The 18,761-nt window shown below is 38.0% G+C and overlaps 1 protein-coding gene across 3 annotated transcripts in view; it reads right to left on the bottom strand.

Moving 5' to 3' along the window:
- ARHGAP28 (Rho GTPase activating protein 28) overlaps positions 1 to 18,761 on the bottom strand; it is a 205,591-nt gene that overhangs the window by 58,253 nt on the left and 128,577 nt on the right. For all 3 annotated transcript variants that reach the window (XM_006164003.1, XM_006164004.1, XM_006164005.3), the window contains exons 3-4: positions 15,645 to 15,862; positions 500 to 592 (exon numbers count right to left, since the gene is read on the bottom strand). In XM_006164003.1, the coding sequence (XP_006164065.1) occupies positions 500 to 592; positions 15,645 to 15,862 (311 nt within the window). The remainder of the gene's footprint in view (positions 1 to 499; positions 593 to 15,644; positions 15,863 to 18,761) is intronic.

The following is an 18,761-nucleotide window of genomic DNA, read 5'->3' as shown; positions in this document are numbered from 1 at the left end:
GAGGGCACCCCCCCTATGGCAAAACTCCAAAAAAAAAAAAAAAAAAAAAGTCCAGGTTTTGTGGCATTTATGATTCAGAATCAAGAGTCAGTCATGTATATGTAATACATGAATAGACTATTCCTTTACTGTATGTAGCTTAATGCAAAATTAAATACAGTAGCTATTAATGACGTCATAACATGTCATATGCTCTCTCATTTAACGTGAACCCAGAAACCACATATGGGTCCAGTTGTGCCACTGTTGTATCACAGCTCAGCTCTGTATCTGTTTTCAGAGAATATGAAGTTAGTTACTCTCATTCATTATTAAATGTGCTCTCATTTACTGCTGAATATTTTTCTTATAAATTAATTAATGTTAGGTAGATAACAGATAGGTATGTTGACAAGTGTAATTGTCCAATCATTTTAATAATGATGCATCTTTTTTCATCTTTTTTGCATGATTGTTTTCTTTTTTCATTTTCACCCCCTGTTCCCCTGCTGTAACTTACCATGGGATCACTTGTTTTAACAACTCTTGGTAGTTCTTTTTCTTCCTGGGTGCCATCCAACTGAGTAGTATGATTTTCACGAGTATCTTCTGGCTATTGAAAAAAATAAAAGTCATTTTTATCCAGGCATATCTTTCTAAATGTGACTGTGTATTCAATTACACATTACACAAGAGTTTGCATACATATGTGCAACTATATGGACCTACACAGAGTTAATGACTACTTTTGCACTGATAATAGCACTTGCCAATTTGTCCATAATTACACTCATCCTCACAAATGCCATGCAGTATAATAGATTTGGTCTCAGAAGCAGGCATTGCTAGCTTCCCAATAAAATTCACTTTTGTTTTCTTCTTCAGTTATTTAATATAATGATTTCACTCCAAGATTCTGTGTGTCTAGGTAAAAAGAGATTAAGTACATCTTAATGGTTACAGCTTATGAGTTATAAGTGTAATTCTTTTTGGGGTAGTGTCCAGAAAGGTTAATGTTTTCTTGTTAAAGTGAGTGAAATCACCCAGTTCATGCTTCTTCTAGGAACATGGACACAGTACCTATAATACCCAGGCAGACTGTAGTATTTAACATTAGCCTATATGCTAAGGAAAATAGAATGGAAACATGAAAATGCTGGTAAAGCCTGCTGAGGCAACCATAGCAATCTTGATCTTTCTAGATTGAGCACCTTGTTTTGTAAACCTGCAATTGTCTAAGTAATGCAACCCAATGACAAAGCCATGCTATTTTAAAACAAGACTTCTGATGATATTTTGCAATGGTTTATATATTAATTATACATTAATGGCAAAAGTAGTCATTTATTTTCAATTATGAAATTGGAAATACTTTGGACTGATGAACTCATAAACACATAGGACTGAATCAAATATTTCATTCTTGTTAACTGAATGTTAGAAAAGCTTTGATTTTCATTATGCAGAAAGTGTGCCTAAAAACTAGCTTTCTAATTTTGATGGACTGCATTGTAGGCTTTGTGGATAAAGTTTAAGATTTAGTAGAATTACAAAAGTAATTTTAGTAAAATTGACTAAATTTAGAAAAATTACAAAATCTTTATATTTAATAGCATTTGAAGATTTTACATTTGTAATTAATGGCATTCTCCAAAATAAAGTGCAAATATTATATTCCATAAGTGAAGCAACTTTTTGGAACATGAAACAGAATGGGTATTAATGAAATCATAAACTGTTATATGACACCTCAGAAACTGTTATTTTTCATGTTGTTTCTCTGTATTTTCTAACTTTACACAAAATGTCTGATTGTATCAATAAGAAAACCACACATCTATTTTTAACAATGCTCAAGAAGCAGGGAAAAAAAGCCTTCAGGGAACAGAGAGCATATTATTCCCTTTGTGCCCACTTGATCACTTAATGTTAGGAAGATGTGAACAGATCCAAAATAGCACTGAAAACAGCAAAGTGTTTAATAATAGATCAGAAGTTGTTAGAAATTCCTAGACAATAAGAAGGAAATAATTTTCTTGATAATTGTAGACCTTCCCAGCCTAAGAAGAGTGTAAGATAGCACTACTGGCAAGGAAAGAACAGATCCATAAAAAGAAAACAAACAAGAAACAAGCTCAGAGTGAAAAATGCAAAGGGCACTGGCCAGAATTACTTGATATAAAAGGGTTTTCTCAATATAGAAGTCAGACAGACCTCCCATCAACCCTCATGATACTAAACAAAAGTCAGTAGCTATTTTTGAAGCCAAGAAAATGAATACAAATGAGGTGAACTATCTGTTTTGGTAAGATTTCTAGTATAAATGTCCAGGCTTGGGACCAAAACAGTCCTCAATATCAGATTGCTCTGGTTTTCCCTGACAGACACAGATAGGAGAATACAAGGAAAACATTAGCTTTATCTGGGATAGAAATTAATGAAGTTACTCACCCTTCCCTTTTGGAAATGAAGGTGTGTGCTTGTGCTATGGTTTGGAAAAGCATGCATTGGAAACCTAATCCCTAATATAATTGTATTAAGAGGTGGAACCTTTAAGAGGTGATTGAGCCATGAGGGCACACTTTCATGACTAGATTAATACCATTCTTATGGAAGTGACTTCTCTATAAAAGCCCTCTCCTCTGCTTGCATCGATTCTTTCTCTCCCCTCTTTTTCTCTATTTCTCATCCTCTCTTATCCTTCCACCTTCTCACATGGGATGATGCAGTATGAAAGCCCTCCCTCACAAGTTGCCAGTCCTTGGGTCTTGAACTTTACAGCCTCCAGAACTGTAAGAAATAAATTTGTGTTCTCCAGAAATTTCCCAGTCTGTAGCATTCTGTTATACCAATACAAAACAGACTATGGCAAAAAGTTAGTACTAGAGAAGTGAGGTCTTGCAAACACTAAATACCTGACAATATAGAAGTGCCTTTGGAACCTGGTAATGGCAGAAGGTGCAAGAGTTTTGAGGATCATGCTAGAAAATGCCTGCATTGACATCAATGGACCTTTACCAGTAATCCTCACGAAGGCTCAGAAGAAGAAAAGAACTATATTTTCTCTTCCGAGAAATTACTTAAGTGGTTGTGATAAGACTATTGGTAGAAATATAGATGATAAAAGCCATTTTAATGAAGTCTCAGATGGAAATGAAGGCTATCTTATTGGAAAATGGAGTAAAAATCACCCTTATCATATACTAGAAAAGATCTTGGCTGAACTGTGTATATGCACTAAGGTTTTATAGAAAGCAACATTTAAGAGTGATGAATTAGGGAAACTGGTGGAAGAAATTTCTAAGTAAAAAATTAAAGGAGCTGTATGGTTTCTTTTAAGTGCATACAGTTATATGAAAGAAGAAAGAAATGATTGCTAGATGGGATTTATAATTAAAAGTAAAGTTGAATGCAAAAATTTGGGCAAGTCTCAGCCTGGCCGCCATATAATGAACAGAAAAAAGTATGCACTGGTATGGCCAATAACTCTCTAATAAAGAGATTAGCATGAAAAGAAGGAAGTCAGATACTATTCATCAAGATAGTGGAAGAATGATCTTAAAGGCATTTTAGAGATTATCAAGGCTGCCTCTCTCATCACTGGACTAGTGCTTATTCCCATTATTCCCATGGGAGGGAAAAATGGTTTTGGGGACAGGTTTGAGGTATTCTTCAAGGGCTCATTGTTCTAAGATGCCTCAAGACTCTGTCCTTGCAATCTAGAGCAGGGCTCCTCAGCTACTCCAGCTGTGGGTAAACTGGCTCCAGGGATGACTCAGGACACTGCACCCAAAGGCATAAGTGTAAGTGGTAAGTCATGGTAGGGTCTATGTAATGCTAATTATGAAGACATGCAGAGTCTTCAGGCTAGGAGGACATTGAAGCCTCCATGGTGACTTTTTTTTTTTTTTAATGTTACAAACTAACTGGGGGCCTAAGCAGAAATCTGCCATAAGGGTAGAGTTGCCATAAAGAATTCCCACTAGGACCAAAGCTAGTGAAGTTTGGGAGTGAGGCCACTTGCAAAGAACCCAGAATTGTAGAGCTACCAATGTTTAACAGCAGCTTGGGATAGTTGCAGGTATGATACCCTAACCTGCAAGAGTTGCTGCATGAGCTGATCCTCATGAAGACATAGGGTTGCATAAGGCTTCAGGGGCTCAACATTATTAGTATGTCCAAGAAGCAACATATGGAGTGAAAGATTATTCTTGAGTCTTAAATTTTAATATTATTTGCTCAATTGGGGTTTGTTACTCCAAAAGAAGCATGCTACTTCCTTTTGGAATGGCAATGCCTACCCTGTGCCAGTTTCATCATTGTATTTTGGAAGTATATAACTCATTTTGATTTCACAGGCTTATAGCTGGAGAAAAATTTCCTCAAGAGAATGGAGGAAACAATTTTTAGTCTCACTCATATCTAATTTAGATGAAACTCTGAACTTTGGACTTTCTAACTGATGCTAGAATAGTTAAGATTTTAAGGCTGTTGGGATGTGGTAAATGTATTTTACATGTAACAAGGACATGCATTTTGGGGGCCAGGCATGGAATGCTATGGTTTGAATATGTCTCCCAAAATTCATGTGTTGAAAACCTTCACACAGAAGCGTCAAGAGGTGGGACCTTTAAGAGGTGACTAAGCTAGGAGGATACCACTCTCATAAATAGATTAATGGCATTATCCCCTCTTGCTCTCTGTCTTTTGTCTTCTCTTGGCTTCCCATCTTCTAACAGGGGATGACACAACAAGAGAGCTCTTAGCTTGCCCTTCGAGAGCTCTTAGCTTGTCCTTCGATTGTGGACTTCCCAGCCTCCAGAGCTACAAAACAATGTATTTCCATTCTCTATAAATTACTTAGTCTTAGTCTATGATATCCTGTTTTAGCAGCACAACAGGCAGCTTGTGTGTGTGTGTGTGTGTGTGTGTGCACTCACGTATGTGTGCTATTAAGCTTCTCTTCACACACTGTTCACATACCTTACTAACATACACAATATCGAAAGTAAGCCCTCTTATTCAACAAAAAGTCCTTTGGGGAAAACATCTATATGTTGTCAGAGAAATCTGGCAAATGACATATTCTAAATCATTACTTAATCATTCCAGTTAATTAATAAAAATAAGTCAATCACCAAGTATCATCAGTCATTGAAGAAAATTAAAATATCCAAAACCAAATATAGTGAAAAACATTGTAGTGGAAAGAGATAATTGGGAGAAGAGAAGAAAGCTTATAATGATTTAATGCTTTCAGAAAGACATTAGAAGCAATTCCAACCATAAGCAGCAACAGAGAAGAAATCATTGAAAAGGAGTTCTTGTGAATTAACAGTATGATTATCAAATTAAAAAATCAATAGGGGCCATTCATGGCAAAAAATAGAATTAAGAATTATAAAATGATGTCGACAAAATCTACAAGCATATAGAATAAAAAGAAAAATGAACATGAAGAATACAAGAGAAAATTGAAGAGATACATGAGTTTAATCCAAGCAATCAAAGGAAGACTAGAGAAAAATGAAGAGAAAAAAACAATTAAATAATGGGAAGAGAATGGTCAGAAAGGAAAGGAATAGTTTTCAGAAGCAAAATGCCAGTGTTAACTATGATGAAAAACAAGGACTTCCTGTCTTGATATATCAGTTCACCAATAAAGATAAGCCTAAACAGCTTAAAGGAACATAAAAAGTAAAATAGGCTATATAAAGAAATAAGATTCAAGGAGGTATCAGCCTTCTCAATATGAACATGAAATGAAAAAGGAAATGGGACAATATTTACACTAACTGATGGATGCCGATTTAGGGTGTAGCATTTTTATGCTCCTGATTTAGAATTTAAGCTTTTTGGATACGAAAATTTACTATCTAGAAATATTTCTTGTTAGATTTGCTTTAAGAACAAAAGGTACAATCTACCTAGGCAATGTAACATTTTGTAATGGATGCGATTATGTAAGTTAATATTTTTACTGCTCCACACCACCATTTGATCATAGTATCCCCTCATCGTCTTCCTGTGGGAGAGGGCAGAACTTGTTTTCTATACATAGGTGAGCAGTTAAGGAGTGCAGCTGCTCTTCCATCTCAGTGAGAAGTTTGGCCCCACACTTGCCCCTTAGTTAACCTCTAAAAGGTGCGTTTATTCTGCTTTATGCTAATAAATAGAAATTTCTGAGATCAAGTGATTTATTAAAAAAGAAAAAAAAAAGATTTATTTGGTTCACAATTCTAGAGGCTGGAAAAATCCAAAGGTTTAGGGATGGCATCTGGCCAGCTTCTGGTACCATATTATGCCATGGCCACCAGAAACAGAGAGATGGTAGGTACATGGAGAGAGAGAACTTGGAAACAAACTAACTCCTGAGAGAGCGAGAACTCCCTCTCATGAGCTAGCATTAATCAATTATTAATAAGGGCAGTACCCTCATGATCCAAACACCATGCTTTATGCTCCACCTCCTAAAGTTCTCACCACCTCTCAACACCATCAACACCGTTAAATTGTGGTCCAAACTTCCAGCACATCAACTTTTGGGGCAACAAACTACGTACAAACAATAGTGGTAGTAAGACCTTCAAGGAATTAAAATAAAAGTGGCAGTAGCGGTGTAGTCAGTGATAGGCTGGACTGAAATGCTGGAGTCTGCATGGATGACCAGTCACAAGTTTGATCTCTGGGTCAGTTTGGAAGCCTGCCAGAGGCATGTGCATGTGCCCAGGATCCTGAGGAGCTAGAGTGCAAGACAAGGGGGATGGCAACATGATGACACCTTGCCAGGGGTGTCACTCTCTCTCTCTCAAATAAACTCCTAGAAGGCCTTGCTCTGCCCAGGCTTCTGCCCCTGCCCTTCATGTAGGTGTTCCATTTTTGAAAAGAACATTTCCTTGGGTGCAAAGAAGCCAACCTCATCATCCCAAGCCTCCAGCACATCTACAGGGACCATCCTCCTTGCCCCTCAAGAAGGTCCAGGCCAGCCATAGCCTAGGATTCAGAGGCCACATCAGCTCAGACGAAGGAAAGGAATACTGGCCACACAGGAGGGCCCAAGTTGGCCTGAGTTTGCATGAAAGAAGGAACTCAGGGTCAAAGGATAAAAATTTAGACCTGAGGAACCACCAGAGGTCACTGAGAGGGATTACCAAAACCAGGTGGCCTTGGGCAGAGGCACAGTAAGATACGTGACAACTCCCTATAAGAAGATCAGCAGTTGGTCCTGAAGGGCAAGGTCCTGAAGTTGTGAGCACACTGGATGGCCAGCATCACATTTGTGGAAAGCAGTACATGAGTGCGTGGTTCTGTGTGTGTGCAGGAATGATGACTGTGATTCAAGAGAAACAGGCTAGAGCATGTGATGCACCACCCTACACACACATACACACACACACACACACACATGCTGTCTATCATAAATAAAATAAGTAAGCTTTAAAAATAAGGTACAGTGAAAGCCAAGAGGGAGTGGAATGTCTTGGCAGTAGTGAAACTGAGAAGGGACACATAGCCTTGTTCTAATTCTGTTTCAATGTGTCCATTCTGAGAATCCCTTATGATCCTTGCAGCACTTTCATTATCCAATGTCTTAGATGGAGCTCAAGACAGAGCCACTTCACTTACAGCTATGCTATAGCCAACACATTAGCATCTTTTGGTAGTGTGGGGGTGGAGGGCTGCAGATGCAAGACAAATGCAGGATAGCTTAATGTTTACCCTTGGCTGATATAAAATTATTCCATAAACACTCCATTGGAAGGCCAGCTATTATGTTACCCAGTAACTGGACTATCGTGTCTCAAATTCTTACCATTGTTACTGCTTTTTTTTTTTTTTGGAGAGGTTTTTCGCTATAGGGTGCGTGCGCTCGCCAGACAGACAGAGAGAGACAGAGAGACAGAAAGCGAGAAATCACCCCCCAGAGGGGATGGTCACGCCGCAATCCCTTCTCCTCCAATCTCCTCTCAGGATCTTGGGCACGCTCGCACACATGCCCGGCTTTAATTTTAAGCCACCGGGTCTGAGACTTGAACCACGGTCGACTACATGGGAGTCCAGCAACATAGCCATTATGCTAACTGCTGGTTCCCTGTTATTGCTTTTTTTAATCTATTAAATTAATTTTTAAGCTCCTATGAGCTTGTCCTGTGTACAGGAGCCAAGTCTCCTCATTTTGCTACTATATTTTAGAGTGCTAGGCACTCAGTGAGTGTTCAGTAAATACCTGTGTTTCATCCTGATAACCCTATTAAACTGACTCGGGATGTCACTTATTAGGGAAGAAGAAAAAATAAAGGCAAATGAAATAAGTTATACTTCCTCCACACTCAGAAATATATTTCTTTTTATAGGGAGCGCTGTAGAAAAGAATGACCATAGCAGCCCTGAAATTTTCTCAAAGACCTTTTTGCAAAACTGGCCCTTGGTTGATATTTGAGAAAGAGAATTTCAGAAGGGTTTCCATCATCACCTACTGTTAATACAGGATCATCATCTAGTTTGAAAGAAGGTACAAGAGTCTTCAAGAATGGAAAGATAAAGAGAGAAAAAAAAAAGCCCAGATTGATGAGAATGTAGGTATAGGACAAGACCTAAATTAAGGCACAATGATGGTTGCTACCTTGACATCTGGTAAAATCATGAAGGCTATAAATAGCCTAATAGCAAATTCTCCTTCTCCTTCTCACTCTGCTCCCATGGATAAGCCCCCTAGCCAAATAATGCTTTTTATCCAGGGAATCATTAACAGCTCCTGCTTACCCCCCAGTAGTGGGCTTCAGTTCCTTGCCAATTGGAGTTATTCAATCAAGCCAATCACCAAAGGTGGTCATCCTCTTGGTAATACAAAGCCTGCCTCAGAGAGCCCCTGGTTGTTCACCCAAGAGCACCTCACAAGGCCCTGTGTAGTGGGCAGTGTTCTCTGCCTCTAGGCTGTGAGGACTGTGATTAATACACTGCTATCGATTTCATCAGTCTAGTGTCAAGTGTTACGTGGTAGGCCTTCCTCATAACCCCAGCGTGGATTTCTCCCTCACAAATGGGTGACCAGATGCAACCGAATGACAGGTGGAGTCAGGTGGGAGGGAAGGCTCATAGAGCTCCATCATTTGAAAATACTCGAATGTCTACTCTGATTGCCTCTCCTCTGTGGGGTGAGGTAGTGGCGTCTGCGAGGCTAACAGAGGAAACGAGGAGGAGCGAATAGCTTGGACCTAGTGCCCCAGTTAGAAGGAGACATAACTGACCTACCCTAAAGGAACAACCTAAAGCCTTCAGAGTATCTGCTATAAACTTGCCAGAAAATGCACAGACCTCTGACTGGATGGAATAAACACCCATAAGAATGTAATAAAACTACAATAAAGAGGCCAGGTGATGGCACGGGGTAATGCAACTGGATCCACATAGGAAAGACCCTGGATTTGTTTCCTGGGACCCCCCCTGAAGATCCTAGGAGGTCCCATGATTAGGGCCACCTGAGACTAGAGGTGGACAGTGGCATAAAGACCCTGTTCTGAGTGCTGTCTCTCTCTGTATCTCTCTGTGTCTCTCTGTCTCTCTTACTCATAGAAGAAATAACTTAAAAAAAAGAAAAACTAGTAAAGAAAATGAAGTCAAATTTTTCAAAACAGGATTCCTAATAGCACCAGCTGACTATACTCCACCTCCACACCTCCCCCTACCTTCAGGCAGCAGAAGAGCAGTCAGAATGGAAACTGGCCACATTCACACCATTCAGCAGAACACTGGAGGGGACAAAGAGCTGGCCTATATTAGGACAACTAAGGTCCAGATAGAGTGCCTGACACAAAATATGAGTAAAATGAAAATAAACTGCATAAAAATGAAACATCATCACCACCACCTTCAGCAGATCAAGAGTGGTTGGTACAGGGGTTATTCTTGGAACAGAAAGAATCTCTCTTCCTCTGACATGAAGGAAAAAAAGTACAGTTAAAGAGAAGGAAATAAATTGAAGTATAATAAAGGAAATTCGCTCCCCGTAAGCTGTCTCCCACCACAAATCCAAGATGGCAGATGGCAGCAAACCCATATTTTCTGCTGTGGAGCACCACGTCACAGAGGACCCAAGTCTCAGGCCAGGAGTACAGATAATGGCATGGGATTTGTTCTCAAACAAAGTCTTCTACTGAGACAATTTCATTGACAGTTATGAACTCGGATTAGCATTTTTTGAAACTGTACTGAAATGGAGGTGAGCGCTAATGAAATGTGTTTACTTCCTGTGCTAGATAGTGCTTTTCTCCCCCATTTATTGCTACAAATTTAAAATGATACAGTGTTGCTCCCTGTAAGAGTGTTACATTTAGAAAAAAAAATGATCAAAATATCTCTTTGAGTGAGAATTAAATTAATATTGAAAGATACACGGGATATATGGACTGTAGGATAAGATTTTCTCTTATGAGTTCAGCCAAGAGAACGAAAGTGGAGTTGACAACCTCCCCCACATTTTGACCTCAGGCTGTGCTGTAGCTGCAGCTGTTGTTTTTTCAGTTATTGTAGGTGTAGGTAGGGCATGCAGTTATTTATAAATTTAACTATTTAATTAATCATTCCTGAGTTTGAAAGTCTCCTTTTCTTTTGTTGTTTCAAAGTAAACAGGTATAATTTTCCTAAGTTTTTCTAACTGCTTCAAAATAATTACTTTTTCTAACCTCCCTATCCTCAGTTCCCTTTTATCTTACCAGCGGACTATTTCTGCAGGGAGTTGCAGATATCCCTTCTTCATGCAGGGGCACATCTAGAAGAGTTGGGATACAACAAAAATCACCTGGCTATTGAGAAAAATGAAAGTGCACTTTTATTCAGGCATAGTCTAACAAATTTAAGTGTGCATTCAATCACATGTTATGTATCATGCATGTACATTACACAGATTTGTGGAGATAGCCATAGCTGTGACTGCCTGTGCACTAGTCATTATCAGCCAATACTGAGTGTGCGATTAATGCCAGGCACATTCTCCATGGAATATACTATCTACTGTGTACCCCAAATCCAGTCCACTGTGTTAACAATATCTTGATTCTCTCCTAGGAAGCTATGTGGCTAACTGAAAAACAAAAACACAAAACCAGTATCTCAGGGTCCCTTGCAGCTAAGGATGGTATAAATCTGGGCAATGAGAGGTAATTCGATTTCTCCTGAGTGAAATTTATAGGAAAGTAAGGTCAGAGGGACAGAGTCTATCAGTAGGAGTTCCAGGAACTGCCAGAAACATGGATAAGGTACCTGGAGTGGCTCAGTCAACATAAAGGCAAAAGGATTAAGACTGCACATGAAAGACAAGATAATATAATAAAGGGAAGCAGGATTGGTTCTAATAAAAAAGACCACTGATCTTCAGCTTCTTGTTTTTTTTTTTAAAGAATTCTTTTTTATTTAACTTTATTTATTTATATTTTTTAATTTGACAAGAGAGGGACAGAGTGAGTGAGAGAGAGAGGGAGAAAGGAAGGGAGGGAAGGAAAATAAAAAAGCAAGTCACTAAGTCCTGGACTCAAACTGTGGTCGGCCATGTGGGAGTTCAGCACCCTTAACCACCGGCTCCTTCAGTTTCTTCTTAAGAGAGAATACAACTTTTATTTGACTCAGGATTTCATGAGTTTTCTATTGCATGCTATAAAATGTATATATATATATATATGACATAATCATATTTTTAAAGCATGGTTAATTATAACTAGTCCTAATTTTAACTATTCTCTTATCAAATATGCAATTTAAGAATCATTAAATTGGCTATTTTGCCCAATTACATGTATTTCTGAAAGAAATAGTTTATTCACATCTTTGGAATATTGAAAAAATTAATTTGGGTACTGAAATTCTGCTTGTAAAGAACAGTTTTGTAGACTGTGTTATGTATCAGGAGACTGATTTACCTTTTTTATTTAGTGTGCAATGGTTCTGCTAAAACATGGACTAAATATTCTATTCATTAATTGTAAAAACTCCATTAACAGATTCAATTTAATGAAATTATAAAATTTCTTTGGGTCTACAGAAATTGTCATTCTTTACCTTACCTGGAAATATTTTCTAAGAAAGATTATGTATTATTTTGTAATAAGAAAAAAAATGTTTTTTGAAAGGAACAAATATAACCAAAGAATCAGCATAAGAAAATTGGATCAAGATAGCAAAATGCACCTACCACTTTCTCTTTCCCCTGCAAATCACTCAAAGTGTCAAAAGAGATATTTTTAAAGGAGCAGATCTGGAAACCACTACACATTTCCATTAGCAAGACAGAAATTATTGAAAGTTCCTGGCAGATAAAAAGCAGGCAAGAATGATTTGATAAGTGTAGGAAAAAACATCCCCCTGTAAAAAGGCATAAGAGAAAAATGCTGGTCCAGAAAAAAAAAACAAAAAAACAAAACCACATCCAGAATGAAAATGAAAAGAGCAGGTAGGTAGCCCCAACTCAGAAGACAAGGACCAGTCATTGAGAAATGTTTTTCTGAACAAGGAAGGCAGGTGGACTCTTTCCTCCCTGGAACACTGAAGAATAGGCAGTAGCTGACGGTGGTGGAGTGACAACCTGTTTGGTGGTGGCAGAAGCCATCTTAGTATGGAGGTAGTGGTCGTGGAGGGAAAAGGATTGAATTGAACTTCATTTGAAACCTTCTAAAAGGTTACAGACAGCAGTATTAAAAGAGATGCTCAGTTTGTATTAAGTGAAAATAAAGTACAGTTTTCAGGACTCTTATTAATTTGGCATTGATGCCATATCTGTCTTAAAGTGAAACATGACAATTGACAAACTTCACCACTCACAGAGGCCTGGACTCCTATTCACTGGAGAATTCCTGAGAGAACACACATCTACACAACTACACAGGAAATACATGTCTGTTACCTCTGTCAATCAGTCAATTAATCCAGAGTTCCATTAATAAATGTAAGTCAGTACCTAAGGATTAAAATCAATTGAACAATAGCAATGGAAAAGAAAACCAATGATGCTAAAATTAAAACACATGATCCTGAAGAGAAAATAATTTAAGGTAAAGGGGAAAGATTTGGAATTTAAAGCTCAATTTAGGTAATAACTTCAGAATGTTAAAAGTCTAATGTAGCCAAGATATAAGAACAGATTAGTATAATAAAAGGGGATTCAAGGGGAAGAACAGTTTCAATAACTTAGCTGGTTTATCTCTCTTCCTCTCTCTTTCTCTCTCCTTTGCCCTCTTTCATGGAAGAAATAAATTAAAAAGCAAAAACAAAAATAAGAGCCATGGCTAAACTAATGATATGCTAGATAAAGAGATATCCAAGAATTCAGAAAATACATGTACACACGCACACATGCACACACTTTATTCCCTAGACTACATGGTCTGTTTTTCACTCTGCACCTATCCTTGATCTCAGTTCAATCTGAAATTGGGGCTTCAGCAGCAAGATTGTAAGGAGACAGAAGTGCACAAAAGTTGAGGCCCTCAGTCCTTTGTCCTCACTCCCCCCAACAAATGTACCAGCCAAGGCCCCCTCTCTGCCCTTTGTGGAATTAGATGCTGAACAGTTTATTGCACTTGTGTGTTTAAATGCATAAAAGGATTCTTCATTCTTTTTATACTTAAAGACCCAATGACTACATGAAAGAAGAGGGAGGTGTGTAAAAAGGACTCTTTGTTTTGCTATTTTTATATGATTAGAAGTCTAAAGTTTTAGGAAAGCTGAAGAGGGTAGTTGACTAGCTAAAGAATTCAGGGGCAAGTCTATAGACCTTTTCTATTATGCAGTTTACCAAAAAAAGAGCAAAAATGTTAGACTAAGTAACAGGAAATAGAAGTGGGAAAGGAAGCATGTAGGTGAAGTGTTTAGGATCCTCTCAAGATGGTCCTACAGTTAACTGAAAAAATGATCAAGGGAATTTAAGCCTGTGCTGTAACTTATTCCTTTGATAGGCAGCTTGGTCAGGTCACCTGTAGTTCATATCCTTGTGCCACGTTGTGGGAGTCACCTTTACTCAATTATAGCTATAGAAAATTTTCCGGTCGGAGGTTTTTGTTGTTGTTGTTGTTGTTGTTGTTTTTTGGAGAAGTTTTTGTGATAGGGCGTGTGTGCTCGCCAGACAGACAGAGAGACACAGAGAGATAGAAAGTGAGAAATCACCCCCCCAGCGGGGATGGCCACACCACAATCCCTTCTCCTCCATTCTCCTCTCAGGATCTTGGGCACACACGCACACACGCCCAGTGTGTTTTAAGCCACTGGGTCCGGGATGTGAACCACGGTTGACTACATGGGAGTTCAGCGACATAGCCATTACGCTAACTGCTGGTCCCCAGACACAGGTTTCAACTAGGTTGAACATGTGAACAGCACAGAACTCAAAATGCATTTACCTCAAGGTGTATCACTATATACAACAAAAGATTCTAAAACTAATTTGTCTAGTACCTAGGTTACAAAGAGCATGTGATCATTTCAATGATCAACGGAAATTAAACAAAACTAAAAGTTCACTTCTGCAACCACACTAGCCACATTGCAAGTGCTAGTATCCACATGTGACTGGGAGATAGGTTTCAGACAGCACTGAAGTAGATTGTTCATCACTTCAGAACGTTCCAATTGACAGTGCTATTCTAGGACACTGTGAGCAAAAAGGCAAAGGTTAGCTAGGCATATGTGAGCCTCCTGGGCAACTACCCAATGAGGTTAATATCCTTAAGAGATATTTCTTACAGGCAACCTAAAGTAACTCAAATCGGAAACTGTATTCAACTGTGGTATCTATCCAATATCCTCAAAGTGTATTTGATGTCATTATCAATATTACAATTAAACAGATAAGGAACCCAAATCAGAGTGATTAACTCAACTAGGGCAACTTATCTTACTTCAGTAGAATATCAATTTTTCTTGTTTTCTACATACTAAATACTCTAAAAACTCAAAACTCCTATTAGCATAGAATCTAGTATAGGACCTTGCAGAGAATATTTAGTAAGTATTTGCCGCATTATTGAAACAATTATTGCAATGTAACATTGCAATGTAAGGCAGGGCTAGGATTAAAACAAATGTAGAAATAGAACATGACTAATAGCCTTAGAAGTAAAACTGTGGCCTGGGATAGTTACGGGTGAGCTGGAATTTCAACAGCCATTTCTCATAAAACATGTGATGTTTCCTTTACAGTTTTGAATTATTGTCTTGCCCACTTAATCCTGATGTCTCTTTCTCTACTTACCATTTTAATTTATCTGAACATACAGACTACCCTACTACCTACTCTCTTACCTCTACCCTCATTTAAAACAAACAACCTGGACTTCCTTTCAATACTTAGGCCTACTTCCTTGGGATTCCTTTGACTGACCAGAGTTTTCATCTAATGCTTAGACTTTACTAAAGGCTCTGTGTATCCCACCCACAAAGACTTGCTCCACTGCCAAAGAAGTTACTGTCCAACTTCAACAAAGGGAATAAATTTAGTACTGAGTGAGACTGCAGTGTGGAAGACACAGAATGATCACTTATGTTCGAATTTGTAAAAATTTTGTGCTGTGCTTTCTGCTTTAGTGAAAACTAGTTGGAAAAAGCCTTTTCTGATTGTTTTTTTTCTACTCCCAGTCGCCAAAAGAATTAAACCAAATACTGTTTGAGCCATTATTACTTACAGGAGATTCACTGACTCCAAAGATGTCTCTAACATCTCTCACAGATTGCTTATTCTTCTTCCTCATGGTCTGAGTATAGGTGTTATATCTCTTTTTCACTGCAGCTGCTTGGGTTCGAGTCAATGTAGAAAGCAAAGCTTTGCCATCTTCCTCTTCATCTCCTGAGATCAGAGTTGATAAACCTACATCTTGCAACCACTCCGCTTCAAGTTCTCCTTCTGGAAAATAACATTGCCAAGAGAAGGTTAGAACATTTTCTGTACAATTGGAAGGTTTGCATATCTTTAGATTTGTGCCTATCAGACAGTAAGAACTATTGGTTAAAATAGAAGGTCGCGGGACCAAGAGATGGAATAATGTTTATGTTGCTGGACTCCCATGCAGTCGACCACAGTTTGAGTCCCAGGCCCAGCATCTTAAATCTCATGCCAGGCGCGTGTGCGTGAATGCCAAGATCCAGAGAGAAGAATAGAGGAGAAAAGACTGCATTGTGGCCATCCTCCCTGGAGGGTGATTTCTCTCTTTCTGTCTCTCCATCTCTTTCTGTCTCTCCAGTGAGTGTACAAGTCCTATAGTAAAAATCTCTCTCTAAAAAAAACAAACCAAAACAAATCAAATAAACAAAAGGTTGCCTTTTTCTCTACAGTAATTATGAAAAAAGATTATAAGAGTGAGTGAAAAGTCTGTATTGTATTTTTTTTTTAGAGAAATTTTTGTCATAGGGCAATGTACTTGCCAGAGAGACAAAAAGCAAGAAATCACCACCCATGGAGGATGGCCATACTGCAATCCCTTCTCCTCCATCCTCCTCTCAGGATTTGGGGCACACACACACACAGGTGCCCAGTGTGAGTTTTAAGCAGCAAGATGGGTGTAACCATTATACCATATGCTGGTCTCCTGTATTGTATTTTTAAAGTAAACCAAACTTTAAAATAATTTCTAGAAGAGTAGGGTTAATTGGCAGACCTGCTAAAGTGATTTTCCTTGTCAGAGGATCAAATATAAGCCATAACTAGGCTATCAAATTTCAAAAGATAGGAATGTATAAAGACATAATATAAAAAGCATGGTTTAATGGAACATAAGAGTTTTGAAATCACTAAATGTAGGTTCAAATTCCAGTGCCAGCATTTACTAGCTAAAGGATTTCTAGTAGTCCAATATATTGCCTCTGTTATTTCATGTGTTTTGTTGAGTTGCCCCATCTGTGTCTCATCTGACCAACACATCAAACCTAACTTGTTTCCCCAATCAGAGTTCCTCCAGAGGGTGATTATCTTGGTAGAAATAAATTGGACAGAAGTCAGACAAGAGACACAATGGAATTTACCAGCATAAACAAGTTTCCTGTGAAGACATTTGGTCACTAGTCAGACACTCAGGTAGTCTAAGGATAAAGCAGTGTTCTGGGAAAGGTACACTAAACACCCAAAATCAAATCCAGAGCCCCATCAAGGTAGGGCTAGAGTCCATAGCCACTCCTATGAGAGACTTCAAGACCAAACTAGAGGAAATTCAACAAGAAGGATAATAATAACAACAGTACTAGGTGACTATGAGGATTAAAAAATAAAAAGTCAATGTATTTATGATAGATGGCAATCAACCTGAAACAAAGTAGGTATTCCATGAATGTTCATTCTTTTACTCTTTTTATTCTGAACATTACATGATCATTCTTTTTCTTTTTCAGAAGGCAGTTAAAAAAACTCAATATTCAACAATGTGAATTAATTGCTATTGCAAATTAGATGTAGAGAAATGTAAGGAATTCAGGATAACAATGTCCTATAACAGAAAATCCATTAAACATCCATTCCTGGAACTACACCTCATGGAGGCATAACCCGAATAAAAGTTGTTTAAAGAACAGATTAGACTAATTTGTAAACAGCATGTTAGAGCATCAGACTAGACGTCCCGGACTCTGCTTACATTATTGCATCACCCAAATATAAACAAAGCCTTCCAATGTACTTTACAGGTCCAATTTCTTAGCTAGGCAAATGTTTGATTTGGTGTCTTGTTTTTATCGTTTATTTGTTTTATAAACTATGCCTTTAATGGAACATGAAAGGTGAACTTATGGTTAGCAACTCAAGTCTAAAATAATAAACATTTTTAAATTAGCACGTTATAACTAGAGAGTTTTCTTAGATGAGATATTCGTTTTCAAAGACAAAATTTAAAAATATAGTGTAAAAATAAAGTTTTTAAAATTGGATTTTTTTCTCCACCTCTGAAAGGAAAGAAAGAGTAATTGGTAGGGCTAGAGTTAATATTAATCTAGGGGTGATGAAGATCTAAATCCTTGGACTCAAACTGCAATATGTATAGAATATAAATGACCATGGCAGATATCAGTGAACTACAATAAATGCAGTGCAATCTTAAGCTCATTATTTCAATTGCCAATGTGAAACTTCAACACAGCACACTCGTTTGAATTTTATTTCCATATATCTAACTGCCTACTCATTCAGCTCTGTCAATCATATATTCAACACATTCAAACCTGAATTCATTTTTATTCCCAAATCTAAGCTTTTTTTTTTTTTTTTAAGTATTCTGTGTTTCAATACATGGAACTTCCATAAATGCAACTAGGCAAGCTAGCAATTCAGAAGATCTTCTTGATATTTTCTCCTTTTTTTTTTTTTTTTCTTAAGAGGTTTTGATTTAGGGCACGTGCACTTGCTGGAAAGAGAGAGAAAGAGACAGACACACTGAGAAGGGAAAGTGAGAAATCATCCCCCAGGGTGATGACCTTGCTGCAATCCCTTCTCCTTCATTCTTCTCCTGGGATCTTGAACATGCATACACACATGCTTGACATAAGTTTCAAGCCACCAGGACCAGGACTCAAATGACAGTTAGACATGTGAGTGTTCAATGACATAACTGCTGCACCATGTGCTGTTTTTTTGTTTTTTGTTTTTTTTTTTTTTTTATTTTTTTTTTTTTTTTTTTTTTTTTTTTTTTTTTTTTAAGAGAGGTTTTTGCTATAGGGTATGTGCGCTCTCCAGAAAGAGAGAGAGAGACAGAGAGACAGAAAGCGAGAAATCACTCCCCAGGGAGGATGGCCATGCGGCAATCCCTTTTCCTCCATTCTCC

The sequence above is a fragment of the Tupaia chinensis genome, unplaced genomic scaffold, assembly GCF_000334495.1.
Source record: "Tupaia chinensis unplaced genomic scaffold, TupChi_1.0 Scaffold143584_1, whole genome shotgun sequence".
Taxonomy (NCBI): Eukaryota; Metazoa; Chordata; class Mammalia; order Scandentia; family Tupaiidae; genus Tupaia; species Tupaia belangeri.
This window is presented reverse-complemented; position numbering and strand designations above follow the sequence as displayed.